General features: G+C 39.8%; 1 protein-coding gene across 1 annotated transcript; it reads left to right on the forward strand.

Annotated features, from left to right (window-relative positions):
* The first annotated feature begins 8,633 nt into the window (after positions 1–8,633).
* Positions 8,634–10,956, forward strand: LOC117506960 (PAK4-inhibitor inka2-like). Its single transcript, XM_034166635.1, has 2 exons — positions 8,634–8,819; positions 9,940–10,956. The coding sequence occupies exons 1-2, from the start codon at positions 8,802–8,804 to the stop codon at positions 10,918–10,920; spliced, it is 999 nt and encodes a 332-aa protein (XP_034022526.1). The 5' UTR covers positions 8,634–8,801; the 3' UTR covers positions 10,921–10,956.
* The last annotated feature ends 724 nt before the right edge of the window (positions 10,957–11,680 follow it).

Below are 11,680 nucleotides of genomic sequence, written 5' to 3' on the forward strand. Positions count from 1 at the left end.
TCTGTTTTTCCTTGTCATTGTTTTTTATTTCTTTGACAGTTGATTAGATGAAATGTGTGTGTCTCTGTAAACTGCAAACTCAAACATGGATACAAAAATGAGTGTTTTCTGTAAAATAATTTTGAAATCGGTGTGTAGGGGAAGATTTCATGAATGGCACCTTAATTCAAAGGAAAGCATTTTGTTACATGAAAATTGTCATTCTCTACATTAATAAAAAGTTGGCTGAAGTGATTATTGGGATCTGCAAGTAAATATGAGGTGTTGAATGTGAAACACCAGAGCTAAGCTGTTTTAAGATTTCTATTTGAGCATACAAATGAAGGTAAACTAAGAAAATTTTGTGGTATTTTAGTTTCACTCAGACATTAAATTGTTGTTTCAGTATGTTAGACACATCACAATAGCAGAATTGTGAAATAAACTTGAGGTTAAATGAAAATATCCAAATTCTTTACGTTTGTGACTTTTTAAAAATGCTGAGGGCGCCATCTATTGGAGAGAAAAACCCAGAGTGCATGTGAAACTGTTTCCCATGCACTCTGGTTTTTTTTTTTCTTTTTTCACAATTTTATTGAAAAATGATTGCTGCAAAATTTAGCTCTGTAGTTAAATAACTGATCTGCATTTTAGTCTTTTTTTGGAGGACGAGGGGGGGGGGGGGGGGTTCTTGAAATAAGATCTTGGGGCCTTTTTACTGCTACAGTTAATCTGGTTTTACATCTGCCTCTTGATTATTTTGCAGACTTTACCTTGTTTGTATTTAAGGTTAATTTAGAGTTAACAGCCTGTGTGTTTATTTCCAACTTTCTAAGCAGAAGCTCTGCTCCTAGTTGTCATTATGCAGGTGATTATTTTCTGCAACAAACCCAGACGTGTCTCACATTTAACAGACCAGCATTTGATGTTTTAACAAAACAAACTTGATTTTTGTATTGAGCTGGTAAATCTGCTTAGTCAGTTTAGCCTAATTTCCTAGACTTTGAAATAAATATATAAACGAGTTCATGATGATAACATCTTGTACTTTTTACACCAGATGCCCCTCCTGAGGTGGAGAATTGGCACAGGTAGTCTTGAACTGATAACCTTCTGGCCACCACATTGTGGATTAACATGTACAGTAGTGTTCAGAATAATAGTAGTGCTATGTGACTAAAAAGATTAATCCAGGTTTTGAGTATATTTCTTATTGTTACATGGGAAACAAGGTATCAGATTCTCACAAATCCAACAAGACCAAGCATTCAGGATATGCACACTCTTAAGGCTATGAAACTGGGCTATTAGTAAAAAAAAATAGAAAAGGGGGTGTTCACAATAATAGTAGCATCTGCTGTTGACGCTACAAACTCAAAACTATTATGTTCAAACTGCTTTTTTAGCAATCTTGTGAATCACTAAACTAGTATTTAGTTGTATAACCACAGTTTTTCATGATTTCTTAACATCTGCGAGGCATTAATTTTGTTGGTTTGGAACCAAGATTTTGCTCATTTACTAGTGTGCTTGGGGTCATTGTCTTGTTGAAACACCCATTTCAAGGGCATGTCCTCTTCAGCATAAGGCAACATGACCTCAAGTGTTTTGACATATCCAAACTGATCCATGATACCTGGTATGCGATATATAGGCCCAACACCATAGTAGGAGAAACATGCCCATATCATGATGCTTGCACCACCATGCTTCACTGTGAACTGTGGCTTGAATTCAGAGTTTGAGGGTCGTCTCACAAACTGTCTGTGGCCCTTGGACCCAAAAAGAACAACTTTACTCTCATCAGTCCACAAAATATTCCTCCATTTCTCTTAGGCCAGTTGTGTTCTTTGGCAAATTGTAACCTCTTCTGCACGTCTTTTATTTAACAGAGGGACTTTGAGGGGGATTCTTGCAAATTAATTAGCTTCACACAGGCGTCTTCTAACTGTCACAGCACTTACAGGTAAATCCAGACTGCCATTCTGGTTATTTCTCTATCCATTTTGATGGTTTTCTGTTTTCTTCCAGGCATCTCTGTTTTGTTTTGTTGTTTTTTTTTTGTTTTTTTTTGTCCATTTTAAAGCATTGGAGATCATTGTAGATGAACACCCGATAATTTTTTGCACCTGTGTATAGGTTTTCCCCTCTCCCATCAACTTTTTAATCAAACTACACTGTTCTTCTGAACAATGTCTTGAACGTCCCATTTTCCTCAGGCTTTCAAAGAGAAAAGCATGTTCAACAGGTGCTGGCTTCATCCTTAAATAGGGGACACCTGATTCACACCTGTTTGTTCCACAAAATTCACAAAAACTCACTGACTGACTGCCACACTACTATTATTGTGAACACCCCCTTTTCTACTTTTTTTTTTTTTTTTACTAATAGCCCAATTTCATAGCCTTAAGAGTGTGCATATCATGAATACTTGGTCTTGTTGGATTTGTGAGAATCTACTGGTACCTTGTTTCCCATGTAACAATAGGAAATATACTCAAAACCTGGATTAAAATTTTTAGTCACATAGCACTACTATTATTCTGAACACTACTGTACACTGTACATATTCTAAAATAAAGACAGCTACTTGTGATGGTTTTTTTTTTGAGAATCATGTGTTGTTAATGGCCACTAGAGGCCACTGTTGCTTTTTTTCATCAGAATTTTTTTTTTCCTTGTACAAAAATAAATAAAAGTTCATCAGTTGTATGTGATTGTAAAGCTTTTCAAAATATCCGGCACAGTGAAATAGTTGAAAGCATTTGTAAGGACCCAACAGTTTGACATCTTATAATATTCACAGTTTAGTGCCGTAGAATGCAAAAATAATAATTCTGATCAAATAGATTTGTTTTTAATTATTCAGTTCCCTGTCAGTTATATGTATCTGTCTGACGAGCTCAACAAAGGAGAATGTGTTGCAATCAGTGATTTGTGTTGCATGATCACTTTCAAAATAAAAGCATGGAGCAGCAGGCATAAATGTTTTGTTGATGAAGTAACAAGGGCTTCACAGTAACTATTTACTTGTTTTTAGTTGTTTTAGTGCAGCAGATAACTGAAACAATCATGCAAATGGTGATAAAAGCATCAAATTCGGCAGAAATACTCCTTAGACACAACTCTTTTTAAAAAACTGATTGGCCACTTGACTTCAATCGGTGGTCAGGTAGGGGTCAATTGAAGAATTACACAGAGGTCAAAATTAAAAGATGCTCCAATCATATTGAAAAATATTCCATATTATTTGCCTGATCATAAAGATTCCAAAAAGGCATAGTATTGACTATCTGTGACTGAATTCTATGGAGTTACGGGATAAAAACAGCAAGAATGGTGACAAAGGTAAGTTTCATTTTGTACAGGGGTCAAAAGTTAAAGTTGCTCCAATTTTGGTAAAAAGTGATGCAAATTATTGGTTGGGCTAATAGGATGAATGAATGGAATAGTTTTGACAGTGTTTAATGCTTGGTCTCCAAAGTACGGGTCAAACAAGGTCTACGTCTATTGGATTCTATGACGTGACATATGTTGAAGAAAATTTCAAGTTATGTTAACCATGACTCTTAAGTGGAATAAGTAGGTCCACAAATGGGATAGATAGAAGTATTCTATACTGCACAGTTTTTAAACTTTATTTGATCCCAGTTGTTCCCAAAGCTGCAGGAGAGTTGTCTGTAGAGGGCGCTGCAGTTCAATAGCTGCAGTTAGTCAGTAGCAGGTTTCAAACTTGGTGCAGCTGAAAAGTATTCCCAGCGTTTCACTTTTTCCACATTTTATGTTACAGCCTTATTTGAAAATGGAGTAAATTCATTTTTTTCCTTAAAAATTCTACTCAATAAATCAGATAAGTATTCCCACCCTTTGTTCAATAATTTGCTGACGCACCTATGTCTGCAATTGCAATTACAGCCTTAGGTCTTCTTAAATATGATGCCACAAGCTTGGTGCACCTATCTTTGGGCAGTTGTGTCCATTCCTCTTTGCAGCACCTCTCAAACTCCATCAGGTTGGATGGGGAGCGTCAGTGCACAGCCATTTTCAGATCTCTCCAGAGATGTTCACTCAGATTCTGGTCTGGGCTCTGGCTGGGTCACTCAAGGACATTCACAGAGTTGTCCTGAAGCCACTCCTTTGATATCTTGGCTGTGTGCTTAGGGTCATTGTCCTGCTGAAAGATGAACTGTTGCTGGAGCAGGTTTTCATCCAGGATGTCTCCGTACATTGCTGCATTCATCTTTCCCTCAATCCGGACTAGTCTCCAGGTTTCTGCTGCTGAAAAACATCCCCACAGCATGATGCTGCCACAACCATATTTCACTGTAGGGATGGTACCTGGTTTCCTCCAAACATGAAGCCTGGCATTCATGCCAAAGAGTTGAATCTTTGTCTCATCAGACCAGAGAATTTTGTTTCTCATGGTCTGAGAGTCCTTCAGGTGCCTTTTGGCAAACTCCAGCTGGGCTGCCAAGGAGTGGTTTCTGTCTGGCCACTCTACCATACAGGCCTGATTGGTGGATTCCTGCAGAAATTGTTGTCCTTCTGGAAGGTTCTCCTCTCTCCACAGAGAAATGCTGTCGCTCTGACAGAGCGACATTGGGTTTTTGGTCACCTCCCTGACTAAGGCCCTTCTCTCCCGATGACTCAGTTTCAATGGGTGTCCAGCTCTGGGAAGAGTCCTGGTGGATCCGAGCTTCTTCCATTTACAGATGATGAAGGCCACTGTGGCAATGGGACTTTCAAAGCAGCAGAAATGTTTCTGTGACCTTCCCCAGATTTGTGCCTTGAGACAATTCTGTCTGAGTTTTACAGACAATTCCTTTGTCTTCATGCTTGGTTTGTGCTCTGACATGCACTGTCAACTGTGGGACCTTACATGTAGACAGGTGTGTGTCTTTCCAAAAATTTCCAGTCAATTGAATTTACCCCAGGTTGACACCAATTAACCTGTAAAAACATCTCGAGGATGATCAGTGGAAACAGGATGCACCAGAGCTCAATTTTGAGCTTCATGGCAAAGGTTGTGAATACTTAGGTACACATGATTACTTAGTTTTTTATTTTTAATAAATTTGCAAAACTCTTTCAAAAAAACTTTTCACATTGTCATTATGGGGTATTGTGTGTAGAATTTTAAGGGGAAAAATTAATTTAATCCATTTTGGAATAAGGCTGCAACACAACAAAATGTAGAAAAAGTGAAGTGCTGTGTATACTTTCCAGATGCACTGTAAATTTGCTGTACATTTTCCTTTTCTAGACTAAATACTCCAGAAAATATTCATGTTCTTGAGTTTGGGTTGACATAAGTTTCCTGCTCTGATGCAGCAAGCCTTCATGTTAACTTTTTAATGATTCTTCACCCTGTATCGATTAACACCTCCTGTTCTTCGTGTTAATATTTTGTCTTTAATTCCATAACACTTCTTATTAAGGAGAGTAATTTTCTCACAGAGCCAGAAAATAGATTAAGTGATGATGCACAAAGAATTTTAAACATTTTAAATGATTTTTTTGAAGTAAAATCTCGTTTTTAAAACTTCTGCTGTATGTTTAATACTCTTTAGAATTTTTCCTGTTATTGACTTTAGAGAAGCTTCAGGTTTGACACATTATCCCTTTCACTCTGCGCTGTTTGGGTTCTGGGTTTAACTGTGAGTCATTTGATACAACCGTTTCACTCAAAATGTAAGCTGTAGTGAGCAGAACAGGATGTGGACGTTAAGGGTTTAGAGTTGCAAGAAAATGATTCTTTTGACTTCTCTTAAGTCACAGCAGCAGATCTGTTGTGGATCCAAATTTTTTATTTATTTATTTTTTTTTGCTGGATGCCCTTTCTGGTGTACATGGAGAAGTGGCATGGTGGCCTTTGAGTCTTGTGTTGACGTGCCTTCTGTGGTACAGTGCCACCCAGCTGTCGCAGACAAAACAAGTCTTCATGATGTTCCTGCAGATAGAAGCGCAGATCAACCTGAACGGTTATTACTATAGTTATGTGTCACCAATTGTGTGGTGATAAAATCAAATATTGCAAATATGCAGAGTGACCAGCAACTCTGTGACCGTGATAATGGACATGCGTTGTGTTCAAGTACAGTAGTGTTCAGAATAATAGTAGTGCTATGTGACGAAAAAGATTAATCCAGGTTTTGAGTATATTTCTTATTGTTACATGGGAAACAAGGTACCAGTAGATTCAGTAGATTCTCACAAATCCAACAAGACCAAGCATTCATGATATGCACACTCTTAAGGCTATGAAACTGGGCTATTAGTCAAAAAAAAGAAAAGGGGGTGTTCACAATAATAGTAGTGTGGCATTCAGTGAGTTTGTCAATTTTGTGGAACAAACAGGTGTGAATCAGGTGTCCCCTATTTAAGGATGAAGCCAGCACCTGTTGAACATGCTTTTCTTTTTGAAAGCCTGAGGAAAATGGGACGTTGGGACATTGTTCAGAAGAACAGCATAGTTTGATTAAAAAGTTGATTGGAGAGGGGAAAACTTATACACAGGTGCAAAAAATTAGGCTGTTCATCTACAATGATCTCCAATGCTTTAAAATGGACAAAAAAAAAACAACAAAAAAAAACCAGAGATGCGTGGAAGAAAATGGAAAACAACCATCAAAATGGATAGAAGAATAACCAGAATGGCAAAGGCTCACCCACTGATCAGCTCCAGGATGATCAAAGACAGTCTGAAGTTACCTGTAAGTGCTGTGACAGTTAGAAGACGCCTGTGTGAAGCTAATTTATTTGCAAGAATCCCCCGCAAAGTCCCTCTGTTAAATAAAAGACGTGCAGAAGAGGTTACAATTTGCCAAAGAACACATCAACTGGCCTAAAGAGAAATGGAGGAATATTTTGTGGACTGATGAGAGTAAAATGGTTCTTTTTAGGTCCAAGGGCCACAGACAGTTTGTGAGACGCCCCCAAACTCTGAATTCAAGCCACAGTTCACAGTGAAGACAGTGAAGCATGGTGGTGCAAGCATCATGATATGGGCATGTTTCTCCTACTATGGTGTTGGGCCTATATATCACATACCAGGTATCATGGATCAGTTTGGATATGTCAAAATACTTGAAGAGGTCATGTTGCCTTATGCTGAAGAGGACATGCCCTTGAAATGGGTGTTTCAACAAGACAATGACCCCAAGCACACTAGTAAATGAGCAAAATCTTGGTTCCAAACCAACAAAATTAATGCCTCGCAGATGTGAAGAAATCATGAAAAACTGTGGTTATACAACTAAATACTAGTTTAGTGATTCACAGGATTGCTAAAAAGCAGTTTGAGCATAATAGTTTTGAGTTTGTAGCGTCAACAGCAGATGCTACTATTATTGTGAACACCCCCTTTTCTACTTTTTTTTACTAATAGCCCAATTTCATAGCCTTAAGAGTGTGCATATCATGAATGCTTGGTCTTGTTGGATTTGTGAGAATCTACTGAATCGACTGGTACCTTGTTTCCCATGTAACAATAAGAAATATGCTCAAAACCTGGATTAATCTTTTTAGTCACATAGCACTACTATTATTCTGAACACTACTGTACCAGCTTGTACAGTAACTAAACCCATTAGGTGTCCAGAAAAACACATCCACTGTGCGTGAAATTGACATTCTTGATTCCATTAGCAGTAATGTATAATTATTTAATACAGTGTTGCTTTTTGTAAATTAAAACATTTTTGTAGTTTGTTTTACATGAATGTTGGTATGCAGTATGTGTTTTGGGTTTGCATGGAGAAAAGCCATTTTTTCATACAAATCATGGTGTGCCTATTTATTAGGCACATGCACGAAGTATACATTTGCAAAATGGTGTATGGTTATGAGGATAATGCTACTGTTATGCTTTAATAAAGATTGTGTGCCATCATATGCGTATGTGCTGCTGGGTCACTTTGGAGGAGCAGGACACATCACAAGTACTTTGATGCAAATGTGGCACTTTCTTTGGCATGCGGGCTGTCAGAGTTGGATTTCAGATAGTGGTGCTTTTAAAACCATCAAATTAGCACAAACATCTGCAAACTGTGAATAGTCTGAATGAATGTCCGAGTGCCACAGAACACGCTCAGAACCATGCAGGGACATGATTTACATCAACAAGCTGTGACCAGAGGCCAACCGTGCACAAAGAGAAACCAAACCAAGAACACAAATTACAGAATAGTATAAAGCAAATAATCCAAATCTGCATCAAAGTGCTGCAGGTGGCATTCAGAAAATAAGATTCCCAATTTCAAATCATGAAAGTTTTTGAAAGTCTCCTCTGAAATCAGGTTTTCATCAAGAGTGTCACGAGAAGGATCAGGGTCAAAAGTCATTCAGATCAGAAAAGTCTTCACTTTTCCACTTCTTGCACAGTGCGCTGTTGTGACGTCAGAAAAATAGACACCCTTTTCTCTGTGTTTAGATGGCTGTATTTCTTCTTTGACAAAATATTGTAAATATAGTTCATTGATTTTAGTGCCTATTTTTCTGCTGGCGGGTTGCAGCGCCTTCCTGCACGCGGTTGTTTTTTTTTTGTTTTTTGTTTTTTTTTGGAGGCTTGCTACGCTCTGATTGGCTGATTCCGAGGGCAGACGGTATAAAAAAAAGAGGCGCTCAGAGCTCAACTTTTCACTCAGCAGCACATCTGTCCGTGTGAGAGCAGCACCTCTGTAAACCCCACACTTTCTCTTTCTGCCAGCCTCACTATAGACTTGAATATTTTCTTCTTGAATAGTGTTTTGTGTATGTTTTTGTTTTTTAAAAGTAGAATGTGTGCTGGTGGCTTCTTTTCTCACAGGATTTGAATTTTACAGATGAAACAAAAAGAAATGGTGAGTTGTTTTTTCCCCCTCTTTCTTTTAATCGTAAACTTTTTTCACTTCATGTATTTTAATGTCTATTACAATTTTTTTATTTATTAATTTTTTACTGACTATCGCCACAGCTGTACCGTCACTGATGCTCACACACCTTTTGGTTTGTAATGATGGTTGGCTTTAAGTGTGTGTGTGTGTGTGTGTGTGTGTGTGTGTGTGTGTGTGTGTGTGTGTGTGTGTGTGTGTGTGTGTGTGTGTGTGTGTGTGTGTGTGTGTGTGTGTGTGTGTGTGTGTGTGTGCTTTGTGAGTACCCATGCAGTTTATGTTGGGGTTTCAGTGTAAGTGATGGGACAGAACTAAGCAGATACAATACGTAAAGGTGAACTGAAAGATTTTAAGGTTCCTAAACTAAAAATACACCTTCCCTCTTTCAAGTAAAATGACAATAACCGTGTTATTCTAATCTATTGTTTTTACAATTTTGCTGATGTTTTCTTGTGGATGTTAAATTGTAATTTGTGGTTTATTGCTTTTTGTTTTATGTCTGTGATTCTTGATTTTTAATTGTCACTAAGCACTTTATTTTTAAAGCACGATATCAATTCATTTTATTATTATTGCTATTGTTTTCATCGCAAATATGATCTTTTTTTTTTTTTTTGGTTAATTTCTCTGTCAAGTGATCTCCTACTTGCTGTTTGGGTTTAACAGTGAGTCACTGTTGCTCATTGGCTGATTCTGACCAATCAGCTCAGCGAGAGGAAGCTGACATATAATATTCTTTATTGTGGATTTAATGGGTTAGGACCTCCGGATGGCGGCTGATGTGACGCCGGTTTAAACCGTCCTCACTTTGCTGTTTTAGTCGTCTCAGTGTGTAGATGTTAAAGAACAAAGGGGCTTTTACTGACGTTATGTGTGATTATACAGGGTTTTTTTTTTTTTTTTTAGAGTTCAGATGCCACACAGCTTGAGAAAAAGCTTTTCTTTGAGCTGGAACTGAAGACCAGTGATTGAACAAGCCCAAGCGTGTCTTACTGACGCTCTCATTACTGGATCAGCCTGCAGTCAGCAGCATTTTATCGGGAAGCTTTTGAAAATCGTTGCCCACTTTATGTTCTCTTTCTACCCTCAGCTCTGTCTACGTGACTCCGGGGACTGCTTACGGGAACAGATGCAGTACATGATGAGGTCACTGCAGGACCTGAAGCAGGTGAGGAGAACTTGCCCTGCCCCCAGACGCCCCCTCGCACCCATCAGCGGACAGCTCCCAGCCCTGAGCCGTCACTCTGCTGTGGCACGCGCTTGTCAACGGAGAGCTCTACAACGAGAACAGCGCACGCACCTGCGGATGTCTGACGCCAGCACGGCCAGCACGTATGACTCTGCCTGCTGTCTGGCTGGTCCTCTGGAGGAAGAGGAGGAGGATGAGGAGGATTCGAGCAGCGGTCTGGGTTTGAGATCTCCTAGCAGTCACAAGAGTTTGGAGTTTGATTCCGGCTACTCTGAAGCATCATGGCGGGATGAAGGTGTGGTTCTCAGGAGGACCAGGAATGTCAGAGTGTCTTCTTTAGCCTGCCTCCGCACAAACAGGGTGGAGAGCGAGCACGCTCGACCCAAATCCACTTCAGATGCCTGTCTGGAGAGGTGGACCTCGTTTGAAGTGAGCGACCCAGACGACTGGGCCAACTCTTTGTTAACCAAAAGACGCAGCCGGCAGCCTCTAGTTCTGGGCGATAACAGCTTTGCTGACCTCATACAGAACTGGATGGACTTGCCAGATTGTCCTGAGCCCACTGAGATGAAGCCGAGTCCTCGACGGAGACTAGGCAGAGACTTCTTTGTCAACATGAGACGGAAACTGGCTGGAATTTCCAAGAACGTAGAGGACAGAGTGAGGCTGAGGTCCACTGACTCTTCTCATGTTAATAAAACTGCTAATGCTCCAAAACGCCTATCCTGTCCAGTTGGAGCAATCCAGTCCAAACTTCCTTTCTTCCACCAGTCTCACTCAGCCATTAATGAACTAGACACAGACTTCTACCAGTTTGCAGCTCTGCTCAAGTCAGGCAACCGGCAGCCCATAATCTGCAAAGACATCATCGGCTACATATGACGAGTGTCAGCTTCTACTGATACACCGAACAATCCTCAGAATCTGAATTTTTACACAATGAGTTCTCATTCTTATATGCTGTGAAGAAATGTGACATACGAGGTCTGTCAATAAAGCAACGGTCCTTTTTATTTTTTTCAAAACTATATGGATTTCATTCATATGTTTTTACGTCAGACATGCTTGAACCCTCGTGCGCATGCGTGAGTTTTTCCACGCCTGTCGGTGACGTCTTTCGCCTGTGAGCACTCCTTGTGGGAGGAGTCGTCCAGCCCCTCGTCGGAATTCCTTTGTCTGAGAAGTTGCTGAGAGACTGGCGCGTTGTTTGATCAAAATGTTTTCTAAACCTGTGAGACACATCGAAGTGGACACGGTTCGAAAAATTAAGCTGGTTTTCAGTGAAAATTTTAACGGCTGATGAGAGATTTTGAGGTGATTCTGTCGCTTTAAGGACTTTTCACGGTGCGAGACGTCGCTCAGCGCTCTCAGCCGCCGTCGTCAGCCTGTTTCAAGCTGAAAACCTCCACATTTCAGGCTCTATTTATCCAGGACGTCGTGAGAGAACAGAGAAGTTTCAGAAGAAGTCGGTTTCAGCATTTTATCCGGATATTCCACTGTTAAAGGAGATTTTTTTAATGAAAGACGTGCGGACGGGTCCGCGCGTCGGGACGCAGCCGACGCGGTGTGGCGGCACAGGAAAAACACCTCCGTGTTGATAACCATTTGTAAAATCCAGGCGGCTTTTGATGGCTTTCAGTGG

This window comes from Thalassophryne amazonica, chromosome 3 (genome assembly GCF_902500255.1).
Source record: "Thalassophryne amazonica chromosome 3, fThaAma1.1, whole genome shotgun sequence".
Lineage (NCBI taxonomy): Eukaryota > Metazoa > Chordata > Actinopteri > Batrachoidiformes > Batrachoididae > Thalassophryne > Thalassophryne amazonica.